The sequence below is a fragment of the Xyrauchen texanus genome, chromosome 7 (assembly GCF_025860055.1).
Source record: "Xyrauchen texanus isolate HMW12.3.18 chromosome 7, RBS_HiC_50CHRs, whole genome shotgun sequence".
Taxonomy (NCBI): domain Eukaryota; kingdom Metazoa; phylum Chordata; class Actinopteri; order Cypriniformes; family Catostomidae; genus Xyrauchen; species Xyrauchen texanus.
This window is the reverse complement of record NC_068282.1, coordinates 5,331,302-5,342,962: the sequence shown is the minus strand read 5'-3', so window position 1 is coordinate 5,342,962 and position 11,661 is coordinate 5,331,302. Positions and strand designations below refer to the sequence as shown.

The 11,661-nt window shown below is 36.9% G+C and overlaps 2 protein-coding genes across 2 annotated transcripts; both read left to right on the top strand.

The window, feature by feature from the left end:
* The first annotated feature begins 4,736 nt into the window (after positions 1-4,736).
* LOC127646570 (odorant receptor 131-2-like) lies at positions 4,737-5,687 on the top strand. Its single transcript, XM_052130324.1, has one exon. The coding sequence runs from the start codon at positions 4,737-4,739 to the stop codon at positions 5,685-5,687; it is 951 nt and encodes a 316-aa protein (XP_051986284.1).
* Positions 5,688-9,619: 3,932 nt separating this feature from the next.
* LOC127646569 (odorant receptor 131-2-like) lies at positions 9,620-11,309 on the top strand. Its single transcript, XM_052130323.1, has 2 exons — positions 9,620-9,811; positions 10,590-11,309. The coding sequence occupies exons 1-2, from the start codon at positions 9,656-9,658 to the stop codon at positions 11,307-11,309; spliced, it is 876 nt and encodes a 291-aa protein (XP_051986283.1). The 5' UTR covers positions 9,620-9,655.
* Positions 11,310-11,661: the final 352 nt, after the last annotated feature.

The following is an 11,661-nucleotide window of genomic DNA, read 5'->3' as shown; positions in this document are numbered from 1 at the left end:
TAAATTGTATGCCTAAAAAAACAAACAAACAAAAAACAAGGTGTCTTAAAAATTAGCATTTTTGTATGAAAGTGTGTAATTCATGTTATAGAACAAAAAATACACGTATCATCAAGTAATGTTTTAGTGTTGACTGAAAAATCGCAATGGCAAAAACAGAGGGCTTCACTTTTATCGTATTCAGTCAACAGAGCATGAATTAATGTTATTAACTTGTGTCATAAAGCATAATATAGTAGTATAGCTATGAATATTTCTGTTTTTATGATGGCTTTGTGTCGTACTACTTTTGCTTAATCAATGATAACCCTTACCAAAATTATAGAGTTCTGGGAAACTTGCCACAAACTTGACATAAATTTGCCAATTGTTATTTTCACATACAAATAAGCTGGTGATTCGCCTCAAATGTCTGCCAGAAGTTTGTAGCTCTTCACCAGTTGTAGTGAACCTGCAGCAAACCTTTGGCAACAATGCACAATTTGCCGCAAAGCAATTTTTTTACGGGGTGGCATGCAGACTTTGAGGAGTGGCAACACCAAAGCAAGCGCCCATGCGCAGTTCTTATGGATTAAGATACCAAGCTTCATTGCAACAAGTACTAGTTCATTAATTGGAGTCACTGTCAAATTCTAAATGTCCATGAATTTGTGATACAACTGCATTTCCACAGGAACCATTTTGACACTGATGTGCCAACATTATAAAAAAGAATATGGAGGGAGGGCAGGCTCTAGAACCGACGGGAGACAAGAGTAGCAGACACACAGACACATTTATTGACAGTTCTGTATATGAAAAAACAGACAGCCACAACCACAAACTCTGCTCCAGCAGAGGGAACACTGAATGCGCCTGAGCGCCCATGTAAAAGATGACAGAGTTCACAAACAACCATCTCCTATCACACTACCCGCCATGAAACACTCAGTTTATATAGGGAGGAAACACACTGAGCACCGGTGTGCCCCATCAACAATCAGCTCACCTGGTTACCCCCCACCTGAATGCATTTAAGAGAGGTCGAGAAGGCCATCACAATGGGGGACACGGAAAAAAGCATGTGCTGCTGAAAAACTGCGGACACAAAACGACACTGATTACAGCCGCAACGAACACTGATCATAACATTCAAAATAACACATTCCAGCACCGGATCGCCAGTCAAAACATGCACAGATGAAATAGAAACTCCAACTCAAGAACTGGAGATGTTTCATGTGGATTCCGTGAACATTTGGAAACTGAGAAAAACATATTTTATCTTTATTTTATTCTCCACGTATTTGTCGATATGGTCATTGTTGTTTACTATGTGTATGTTGAGTCACCGTACAGCTCTGCAATAGTAGGTAGGCAATTGGTAGATGATGTGATTGGCTGCTGCTGTAAACAATCACGTGATTGGTTGCTTAATGAAACTGATGTCATTTGTGAGTTCAGTGAGAGTTTAGGTAGTTTGACATGAATAAACCCCTATACAATGTCAAAATCAACGATAATATACTTAAATTTATATTTGATACATTTGGATACTTATGCAGGGGTGGCAGATGGGGTGGCAATGCTTTTTCTTTGGGTAGCATTTGCCACCCCATGCCATCCCGGTAGATCCGCTACTGCCACAAAGCTCATTTACATGCGAAAATAATCGGTTGTGAATTTGCGTCAAATTTGCCATGAACCCTCGATTTTTGTAAGGGTATAACTAGCTTTGATACTAGCAATAGTGTACCCAAACCTAGCTAGATTTTAACCTAAAGGCTAATTTTATTCTTAAATAAATATTTAGAGGAGCTAGCTGGAACTAGCTTAGCTGTCAAATATAACACTACAGTTTGCTGTCTTTTTGCCACCACTTACTGCGCATGTGCTTCAGTGTTTGTAAACAATGGGATTGGTTTACTCCAAACAGAGAATTGCGGCCAACAAAGCACATATAACAAGCTCTACAGTGATAGCCCACTCCCATGATGCACTGCGATTAACACAATTGAGTCAGTCTCCCTACCTTAAATTACTTATCTATTTGTATATGTCTAAATATTTAGCAATTAAATGAAAATATATTGTTTCTATACATATTATCAATTACTTAAGATCAATAGTTAGGCCTATATATTTCCTGTGTTTTTAACTCGATTACGTCATGTAGTTCATTCCATCATTTAAGAGGGTAAGTACACAGTCTTGTGCCTTTGTCATTTTTGTCAGATTTTTTTTATATATTTTTGCTTCAAATGAAAAAAAAATGTAATGTTGTGATTCACCTTTGTTGCTTTGATGCTTTCATTCATAATTTTATATAAATAGGGGGGCCTGGGTAGCTCAGCCAGTAAAGACATTTAATAAAACCACTTGAGTCACGAGTTCGAATCCCGGGTTGTCCTGAGTGACTCCGGCCAGGTCTCCTCAGCAGCCAAATTGGACGCATGGTTAGTTGTACGGGAATAGCGTGGGCCTCCACACGTGGTAACGCGCTCAACAAGCCACGTGATAAAATGCGTGGATTAACAGTCTCAGACACGTTGGTGGTGGCAATTGAGATTCGTCCTCCGCCAGCCGGATTGAGGCCAGTCACTACGCCACCACGAGGTCTTAGAGCGCATTGGGAATTGGGGAGAAAATGGGAGAAAAAATAAATAAAAATAATAATAATTTTATATAACTACTTCCAGAACCAAGACAGCTAAAAAACTGGGCGAGCACCGTTGGTAAAGTGCTCTTAAACTAGACTTGTTCCATTTAAATTGGAACAGATTCAGAAATAGTTTTTTAGTTTTGACAATAAATTGTAGTAAAAATAAAAATCACATAATTAAATCATGACAAAATGTTTTAGATCTTATTCAAATGCAAAAGTTTGGACAGACCATTCAAAATCCTGAACTTTCTTGTTGCCCCTGTGACATCACTGGCGTCACTTTCACCTATCAGAGTGCGCGAGCATTTAAAGAGTTGCATATATTTGCGAGAACTGGTGCTTGCCAAACAGTGGCGAGTGCTAGACGGCGCTGAGTATTTGGGTCTGACTTATTCTTATTTCTATTAATTCACTCTCTTCTTAATATACACGTTATGCTGGATAGTACTGACGTCTTAATTTGTAAATGTTACAGCTGCTCAATGACAGTGTTTACTGCTCTACAGGATGCAACAGTTTTACTGGGGTGTATTTATTGGTACAATAGTGCAGAGTAATTTAATTTATGATGATCAAAGAATGTGTTTCTGGTGTTTAACTTTCGTGTGTGGATGATATGCATATCTTTATATGCTACTTATTTTCTTATGATTGTTTTAGGATCAAATAACATTAAACTGAAGAAAGAAAAAAAAAAAACCCCTGTAGTGTTGATGTTTGTTATTGTTTCTCGATTATTACTGCTTTTAACCTTGCCTTTGTATTATTAACTATTTCTATTAAAAGGATTCATAATAATTTCCCAAAAATTTTACAACTGCACAAAGTTATTTAAGTATATGTTTGTTATAATAATGGTATACTAACATACAAGTTTTTTTTTTTTAATTTTATTGTGTTATGATTATTAAAGAAATATTCTGGGTTCAAAACAAGTTAAGGTCAATCAACAGTATTTGGCAAAGTGTAGTTTAACACCAAAAATAATTTCAACTTGTCCCTCCTTGTTAAATTACAGTGGGGCATTTTATATGGAAGAGAATGGGGCCAAAGTTTGGAGTGTTTAAATACAGAAATGTGAAGCTTATAATTTATAAAAGCACTAAAGCATAATTTCTTCTGTTAAAACCCATGTATTATTTGAGCTGTAATGTTGTTAATATCGTCATTTTTACAATTCTCTTAGGGTTTTAGGGTTTGTTGACACTGCATCGCCATGGCAAAATTGGATAATTTTACACAGAAAAGGTTAGTAAGTGATTTTATCACACTAAAATCAAGTTTTCATGCATATTGTTGATGTCTTGTGGCTATACTTTTGAAATAGTGAGTATTTTAATGTTTACCGATTGGCCCCCATTCACTTCCATTGTAAGTGCCTCACTGTAACCCAGATTTGTGCTTTATTTAAAGAAAAGGAGGGATGAGTCGAAATCATTTTTTTGTATTAATTTAACATTATACCACAATCGCTGTCGATTGAGCTTAACTTGTATTGAACCCGGAATATTCCTTTAATCCTACTTTAGTTCTTAAGAATAGTTATCCTTTATATGGACACTTTTCACAGACTGTGATGATGCATTTCTGCCTTAATTTATCTTTGACTTTTTTATATTATTTTTTTTATTTAATTTACATTATCTGTGTTATATTTCCCTGCCATTAATTTAAGAAACTAGTCACACCTCTGTGATGGGTGATCTCTTTTGTAAAGTCATGGAAACGTAATAGTGGAGTTATTCTTTTACTGCTGGTGCAAATGGGAACGCAAAATAATATTTGCAGCAGTCACCCATTCGCCGCTGTAGAAATGTACATTGCTATTGTTTAATTCTGCGTTCCAAATCTGGTTCTTTAAACACATGCAGCTCCACAGAATTCAAAATATTTACCTATCTTAAATGTTACAATATAATTGAAGTTGTCAGCCTTAATTATTCAAAACCCTCAAAAAATGACAATAAAGGAAAGCCTCTCTTTCATTGCGAAAGTCAATGTCTTTTATTTCTCATTTAAAGTGACAGGCAAGTTTCTCATGAATTCACATCTGTTCTTATTTTATATTTTGTACAGATTTAAGCCCTGAGCTATGAATTCAACCGGAGGCCAACAGCTCCTTGTGAGAGACACATATACCATGGCCTTTGTCAAGAACTTCATCGTGGTCATGGTGTGGTTCCTCCTCAGCTATATCAACGGCAGCGTGGTGGTCACTTTCTTCAAGCACAACATCTTCAATGAGGATCCTCGCTATATTCTTTTCATACACATGGTTATTAATGACGCAGTGCAGCTTACTGTTACCATTGCTCTGTTTGTGGTTAGTTACACCTTGTACACTATCAGTGTAGGGGTGTGTTGTTTCTTCATCCTTGTGGCTGTGTTCACCACCCGTAGCACACCTGTGAATCTGGCCGGCATGGCCATAGAACGCTACATCGCCATTTGCTATCCCCTTCGCCATGCCCAGATCTGCACCGTGCGGCGCACTTACATGCTCATAGGGGCCATTTGGTTTGTCTCCGTGGTGCCTGACATCATTGACCTTTTCGTGACCTTAGCCACACAACCTTTAAGTTTCTTCCAAAGTGCTGTGTTTTGTATAAGAACAAATGTCTTCAAAGACCCAGTTTTGCTCTATAAACGGCAGGCTTTCGATGGAATTTACTTTTCGCTAGTCTTCCTCACACTGCTGTACACGTATCTCCGGATTGTATTTGCGGCCAGTGCGCTCTCCACCGATAGAAAGTCTACCAAACGGGTGACCAACACCATTTTGCTTCATGGGGTGCAGTTACTTATGTGTATGCTCTCGTATGTGTCTCCCAGCGTGGAGGCCCTACTGTTTAACATCTTCCCGGGACGCAACCTCGAAATTCGTTTCTCTAGCTATCTAATTGTCTATATCCTCCCACGCTTTTTGAGTCCAACTATATATGGTGTTCGGGATAAAAAGTTTCGGAAGTATCTTAAAAAGTATTTTGTGTGTGATTGCCACAGAATAGATGTCAAAGTAGAGTGTAAAGATGAAGAAGACTAACTGGCTCATTTGTTAATCTTTATTATAATGTGCCAAGTGTTTGGAATTATAATCTTACATGTAATAAATGAAGTGATGTTCCTGTTTTAGCAAATTATTAGTTTTAAATGCCTGTGTTGTTTAAGGATTCACACAAGTTCAGCAATGTCTCACTCCTTGAAAGATTTTGGAAAATGATCAGCTTTTTAAAGGGATAGTTCACCAAAAAAAATTACAGTTAAATTAGATTCTGTCTTCTGAGTACAAAGAAAGTGTATTTTAGAAGAATATATCAGCTCTGTAGGTCCTTTCAATGCAAGTCAACGGCGTCCAAAACATTGAAAGTCAGGCAGCATAAAAGTAATCCATAATACTCCAGTGGTTAAATCTATATCTTTAGAAGCAATTTGATGAGAAACAGATCAATATTTAAGTCATTTTTACTATAAATTTCCACTTTCACTTTCACACATTCTTCCTCTTGTTTTTTGGCAATTCACATTCGTTGTGCATATCACCTCCTACTGGGCAGGGGGGAGAATTTATGGTAAAAAAACGACTTAAATATTGATCTGTTTCTTGGTCACACCTATCATATCCTTTCTGAATATATTAATTTAAACACTGGAGTCATATTAATTATTTTTATGCTGCCTTTTATATGCTTTTTTGAGCTTAAAAGTTTTGGTCACCATTCACTTGCATTGTAAGGACCTACTGAGCTTAGATATTCTTCTAAAAATCTTAATTTTGTTAGTGGAAGAAAGAAAGTCAGGTACATCTGGGATGGGATGAGTGTGAGAAAATGATGAGACTTTTCATTTTTGAGTGAACTATCCCTTTAAAATACACTTTTGTTTTTAAATTTTAGGAAGTTTGTGTGATAAAATGGGTTTTATCTTCTAAAAATGGAATAAAAGTTATTATGTAATACTAATTTCCCAATAAACACAGAGAGAAAACTGAACAATGATGAAAAAAGTAAGCCTATTTATTTCCTTTCTATTTACTTTTCATATGCCTATTCTGTATAATTGATCAGTGCACATTTTATAAAAAATTTTTAAACAAAGTTTTGGTAATATTTTATCATAATGTCATAAGTAACCTCTGAAACAAAGGTCACAAAAGTCCAGCAGGCGATTGGTTAATGTTAACCATATAGTTATTTAAGCCAGTGTTTCCCAACCACTGTGCCACGCAGGTGTGCCGTGGAAAATCATCAAATTCCACAAAATAGATAAAAAACAATTTCTTTTTGCATAAAAAAATTATAATAATTTCAGGGATCCAAACTCTTCACCTTTCAGAGAAATTCGCCATTTTGAATCCATAATCGGTCACTTTTGTGATTGTGAAGAACAATTATTATTGTGCAAAAGTGACTGATATTTATATGCATTAAGCGTCTTTCACATGACTCACGTCAGCACTGCAGAATACATTGAAGTCTATGAAGTGACTTTTTGCATGACCAATAATGTCTTTGAGAGTACTAAGCAACAAGAAATATTTAAATCTGTCCAAATTTGTGAAGAGACATTGAATGTCTCATAATTTCTTTTAATGAAATATTACCTTATCGTTTACGAATATCAGAGACCCCAGTTATTGAACTCATTTAAATTCACCAAGAAAACGCTTAAACATAAACAAGTCTTTTTATTACTTTCTGCTGTCAAAGCAACTGCAAGCTTTTTTCATTCTTCCAAATACATGTTTTCAATGTTTATTGTGCACACCTCTCGCTTTTTTACACGGCAAACTCGTAAAAACGCCCCTCTGTGACGCTTTCTGCAACTGTTATCATGTGGAGGGTGATGTGGCGCTTGATGCTGGCGTTGAACAGAGCGTTGACACCTCGACTCAACTCATGTGAAATGTGCTTTACAATGACGAAAGAACATTATTGAAACTCAAAATTATTATTATTTGTCTATTATTGTGGTCTTTTCTGATAAAAGCCAAGCTCAGCAGTTTAAACAGGCTACTGTAGGAAAATGACACGGTAGATCTGATTTGTGTTTATAATTCTTATACTCAGTAGCGGTTCGAGCTTGTTTGGCGCCCTGGGTGAAACCCGCTTCAACATGCCCCCAAAGTTGTTGACGGCCGCCTTGTGCTGCCCTCCCGCAAGATGCCACCCTGGGTGACTTCCCATGCCTAAATCCACCACTGCTTATACTGGAGTCAGTAGATTTGTTAGGTAAAAACTTTACTGAAACTCACTATATTTAGACTATTATTGTTATCTTTTTTGGATGAGATATAAAGCTCAGACTGAAGGAAGACTATAGATCTGCTTTGTTCTTTTAATGCTTAAGCACTATAAAGTCTCTTGGTAGATTTCGGTCATGAATGACTCAAAATGATTCACTGACTCACTCATAGCACATAAGACGCTCATTTGTCACCACCTAGTGACATTTCCAGAAGGGATCACTGAACTAATCAGTTAATAAAATTGAACAATTTTGTGAAAGAGAAGTAAGCCTCACCAAAATACTCTTTATTTTGCAGCTAATTCTGCACAATTGTAAACTTGAATAAACTCGAATCACTAAAATAGCTGGAATTGGTGCTTTTAGCTTATTCTTCCAAAAAAAATATCCCCAGAAAAACATTTCGTGGACCAGTGATGGTCTCACCTATTTCACCCATCATGAGTTTGCATCTCTGTAATGTGTTGTGGCATTGCTAGAACAAATCTACAAATTAGACATTTTCTTTTCATTACCCATTTAGCACTCTTTCCACCTGTGACCTCACACAGCGTAGCCTACCTATGTGACTTTTCAAACATTACAAGTAAACACGTTACTAAGATGGACAGAAAACATGGACAAGTTCTTGAAAAGGAAATATATAGATGATGGTTAGCCTATATGGGATGGTGGTGTGCCGTAGAGTTTTTAAGTCGTAAAAAGTGTGCCGTGGCAGAAAAAAGATTGGGAAACACTGAAACTGACATTGGCTACTATTGTAGGATATGAAGCCTTGCTAACATCTTGCCAAAATGTAATGCAGTAAATGTCAATAAATACATTTTATGGCAATATATTTACAAAAGTGTAACTAAGGAAATAGGAATGGTGTTTCATGTAGACTAATTTGAAATATACATTCATATTATTCAAAACATCGATGTCTTTCCTCTTTTATAGATCACCTTTAAGAAATTAGAGCCTAATGCAAAATATGTTAATCGCCTTTACAAAGAATTGACTCTCTAGATTAAAATAAGCCATATAGTGCACATTATTATTTTTATATAGATGAGTACTGTCTTATATATAACCTTTAAGTTAAGAATAAAATTAATTGAGTGAAAAACATAATAAAAGCCCATTTTAAGGCTCATGTGTAGGTTTACATCGCTGTTTACATCCCTGTGCCCCTGGGAACAACAAAACTGCAATGGAGTGAAATGACAGCCCCAGACAGTTGTGTTTCCTCCAGTCAACAATCTTGATCCATGACACATATAATATTAGTGACAGTATATAAAAGAGTCACCATTGGCCAGGGCAGGAGGCATTTTAGGTAAGAAGGGGTCTGAGTAAATTATAAACATCCATAAATCTTGGTTTAGACATAGACCAAATAATTTATACTGCAGATGCCAAGTGTAATTTGCCAGCACAGCAATAGAGAAAATGTATCTTGTTACATGCATTTGACTAAAGGTGTTACGTCTTTGCTGATATTCATACAACACTGTAATATAGGATTGCTCCGTATTTGACTTGGTTTTGAGGCTTAAATTTGGTTTTTAATCCCAGATATCAATGCGGTCTCAGACTTTTGGACCCCGCTGTATATTATCCTATTATGTGGAGTGGAATGTATCTATACTCTCTGTTTTATCATTTCAGGTTTGGAACATGGAACCCAGTGCTGTCTTTGAGTATGGTAACTCCAGTTTACTCCTTCAGAATGGCATACAGCGGGACAGCTTCGGTGCCGCTCTCACAAAAAACATTGTGGCCATGCTTGTTTGGCTCACTCTCAGTGTCCTTAATTGCAGTATGGTGTCCACATTCCTCAAGCACAGCTTCTTCTACGAAGATCCACGCTATGTCATGTTCATCTGCATGGTTATTAATGATGCTGTTCAACTGACGCTTGTCACCGCCTTGTATGTGGTTAGTATTGAAACGAAACATGGGGAAACGTGGCTCTTTGAACACTTAAGTCACACTTAAGAATGTACGAATTTCAATGCATGAGAAAGCAAAATATATAACTAAATTGCATTCATTTAAAAACAAGACAGCAAAAACACAATTTCCAATCAAAATGATGTTAGTTAGCTTCTGAGAAAAGTAAAGTTAGTTCTGAGAAAAGGTCAAGTGTCATTTCTTTAGAGATGTCTGTTTTTGTTTGCTATTTTGTTATGTAATGCAATTAAGTACTGTATGCCATAATGAAAATATCCTACACTTTTAAGTGTAGCCTAAGTGTCCAAATACTTTTTGTGGTCACCGTAGGTTGTAAATAGTTCCGACATGAAGTGTTGACAAAAATGGAAATAAAATAGTGCCAGCTGTACATTGTAAACAGTGTTTGTATATGTTCAAAATAATCTTTTACTAACATAAGGATGAAAATAAACACATCTATTTTAATCTAGTTTGCTTTGATCAGTTTTGGCTTTAAAAATAGTGTAAGCTTTTATTAACAGTTTTAATGCCTTTACAACATTAAGTTCGATGCACATTTTTGTCCACTTTGAATTTACTTGTGTATAAGAAAGTAAATTGGGTAAATGTTTTCTGGATTGTTTATTTTTTTCAGGATGCTTGAAAATAAGTAGTTTACACATAAAAGGTTTAGTCCACTTTTGGAAACCAGTTAATAGTACAATATTAAAAAGTACAACAAAAGTGATAAAACAGTTATAACTTTCTCCTCCTATTCCAGGTGAGTTATACCTTCTCAAAGATCTTGGCATCTGCTTGCTGCCCCCTGATTATGACAGCTGTGACGACCACACGCTCCACGCCTCTTATCCTGGCCGGCATGGCCCTCGAGCGCTACATCTCCATCTGTTTCCCCCTCCACTACAGCTACTTCTGCACGGTGACACGATCCATGTGGCTCATCGGGATTATCCTCGTTCTCAGCTTCATTCCCCCCTTTACAGATCTGATCATCACCTTGGCCAAACAGCCACTCTCATTCTTCCAAACCTCCATTTTCTGCGACCAATATCTCCTATTCCGAGATCGCTCCATTTATTACAAGAACTGTGCATTTGATAGTGTCTATTTCTCGTTTGTCTTCTTGACTTTACTCTATACATACTGTAAGATCATGTTGACTGCCCGTGCAGCTTCCACCGACCTGGTGTCCGCCAAGAAGGCCCGAAACACAGTGTTGCTCCATGGGGTCCAGTTGCTGTTGTGTTTATTGGCATTTGTTGTGCCTTCCATACAGGCTCCACTTATACAACTGTTTCCTATGTATGGTCTGGAAATCCGTTATGTTAATTTTCTTCTTGTGTACATTATCCCACGATTTCTCAGTCCTATGATATATGGATTTAGGGATGAAAGGTTTCGCAAGTACTGGCTCAGGTACTTTATCTCCAAAGTGCGGAGAGTAAAACCGGCCAGCCATTTCTCCCGAAAGCCAGGATGATGTTTTGTTTATATCTATAGTAATTTCTATGACTATATCATAGCCACATGAATGTAATTTGTAGATGGCCTGGATTTCAAAAGGGTGTTTATGTGCAGGAGATGTTTTTACAGTAATAAGGGGGGTTGTAAATGCTTGTTTTGATTATTTGGTGGGGAGGGGGATGGGGGGTGGGGTGTTACCTCTCCCCCCTCCCCCTCCCGGAATCAACACCCATGAGTTTGTTAATAAATGTTGAGAGCGAAAACGCTTATTGAATACAACTATAGAAAAGTAATTATGTTTAATTTAGTAAGAATTATGAGTTTAGTATTGTCATTAAAGTTAACGATCTTGGGGCCTGGGTAGCTCC

What these genes read in the sequence shown, in the direction of transcription:
- LOC127646570 (XM_052130324.1), top strand. Translation starts at nt 4,737, where the DNA reads ATGAATTCAACCGGAGGCCAACAGCTCCTTGTGAGAGACACATATACC.
- LOC127646569 (XM_052130323.1), top strand. Translation starts at nt 9,656, where the DNA reads ATGCTTGTTTGGCTCACTCTCAGTGTCCTTAATTGCAGTATGGTGTCC. An exon ending in TTGTCACCGCCTTGTATGTG is followed by an intron (nt 9,812 to 10,589) that starts GTTAGTATTGAA and finishes CTCCTATTCCAG; the next exon opens with GTGAGTTATACCTTCTCAAA.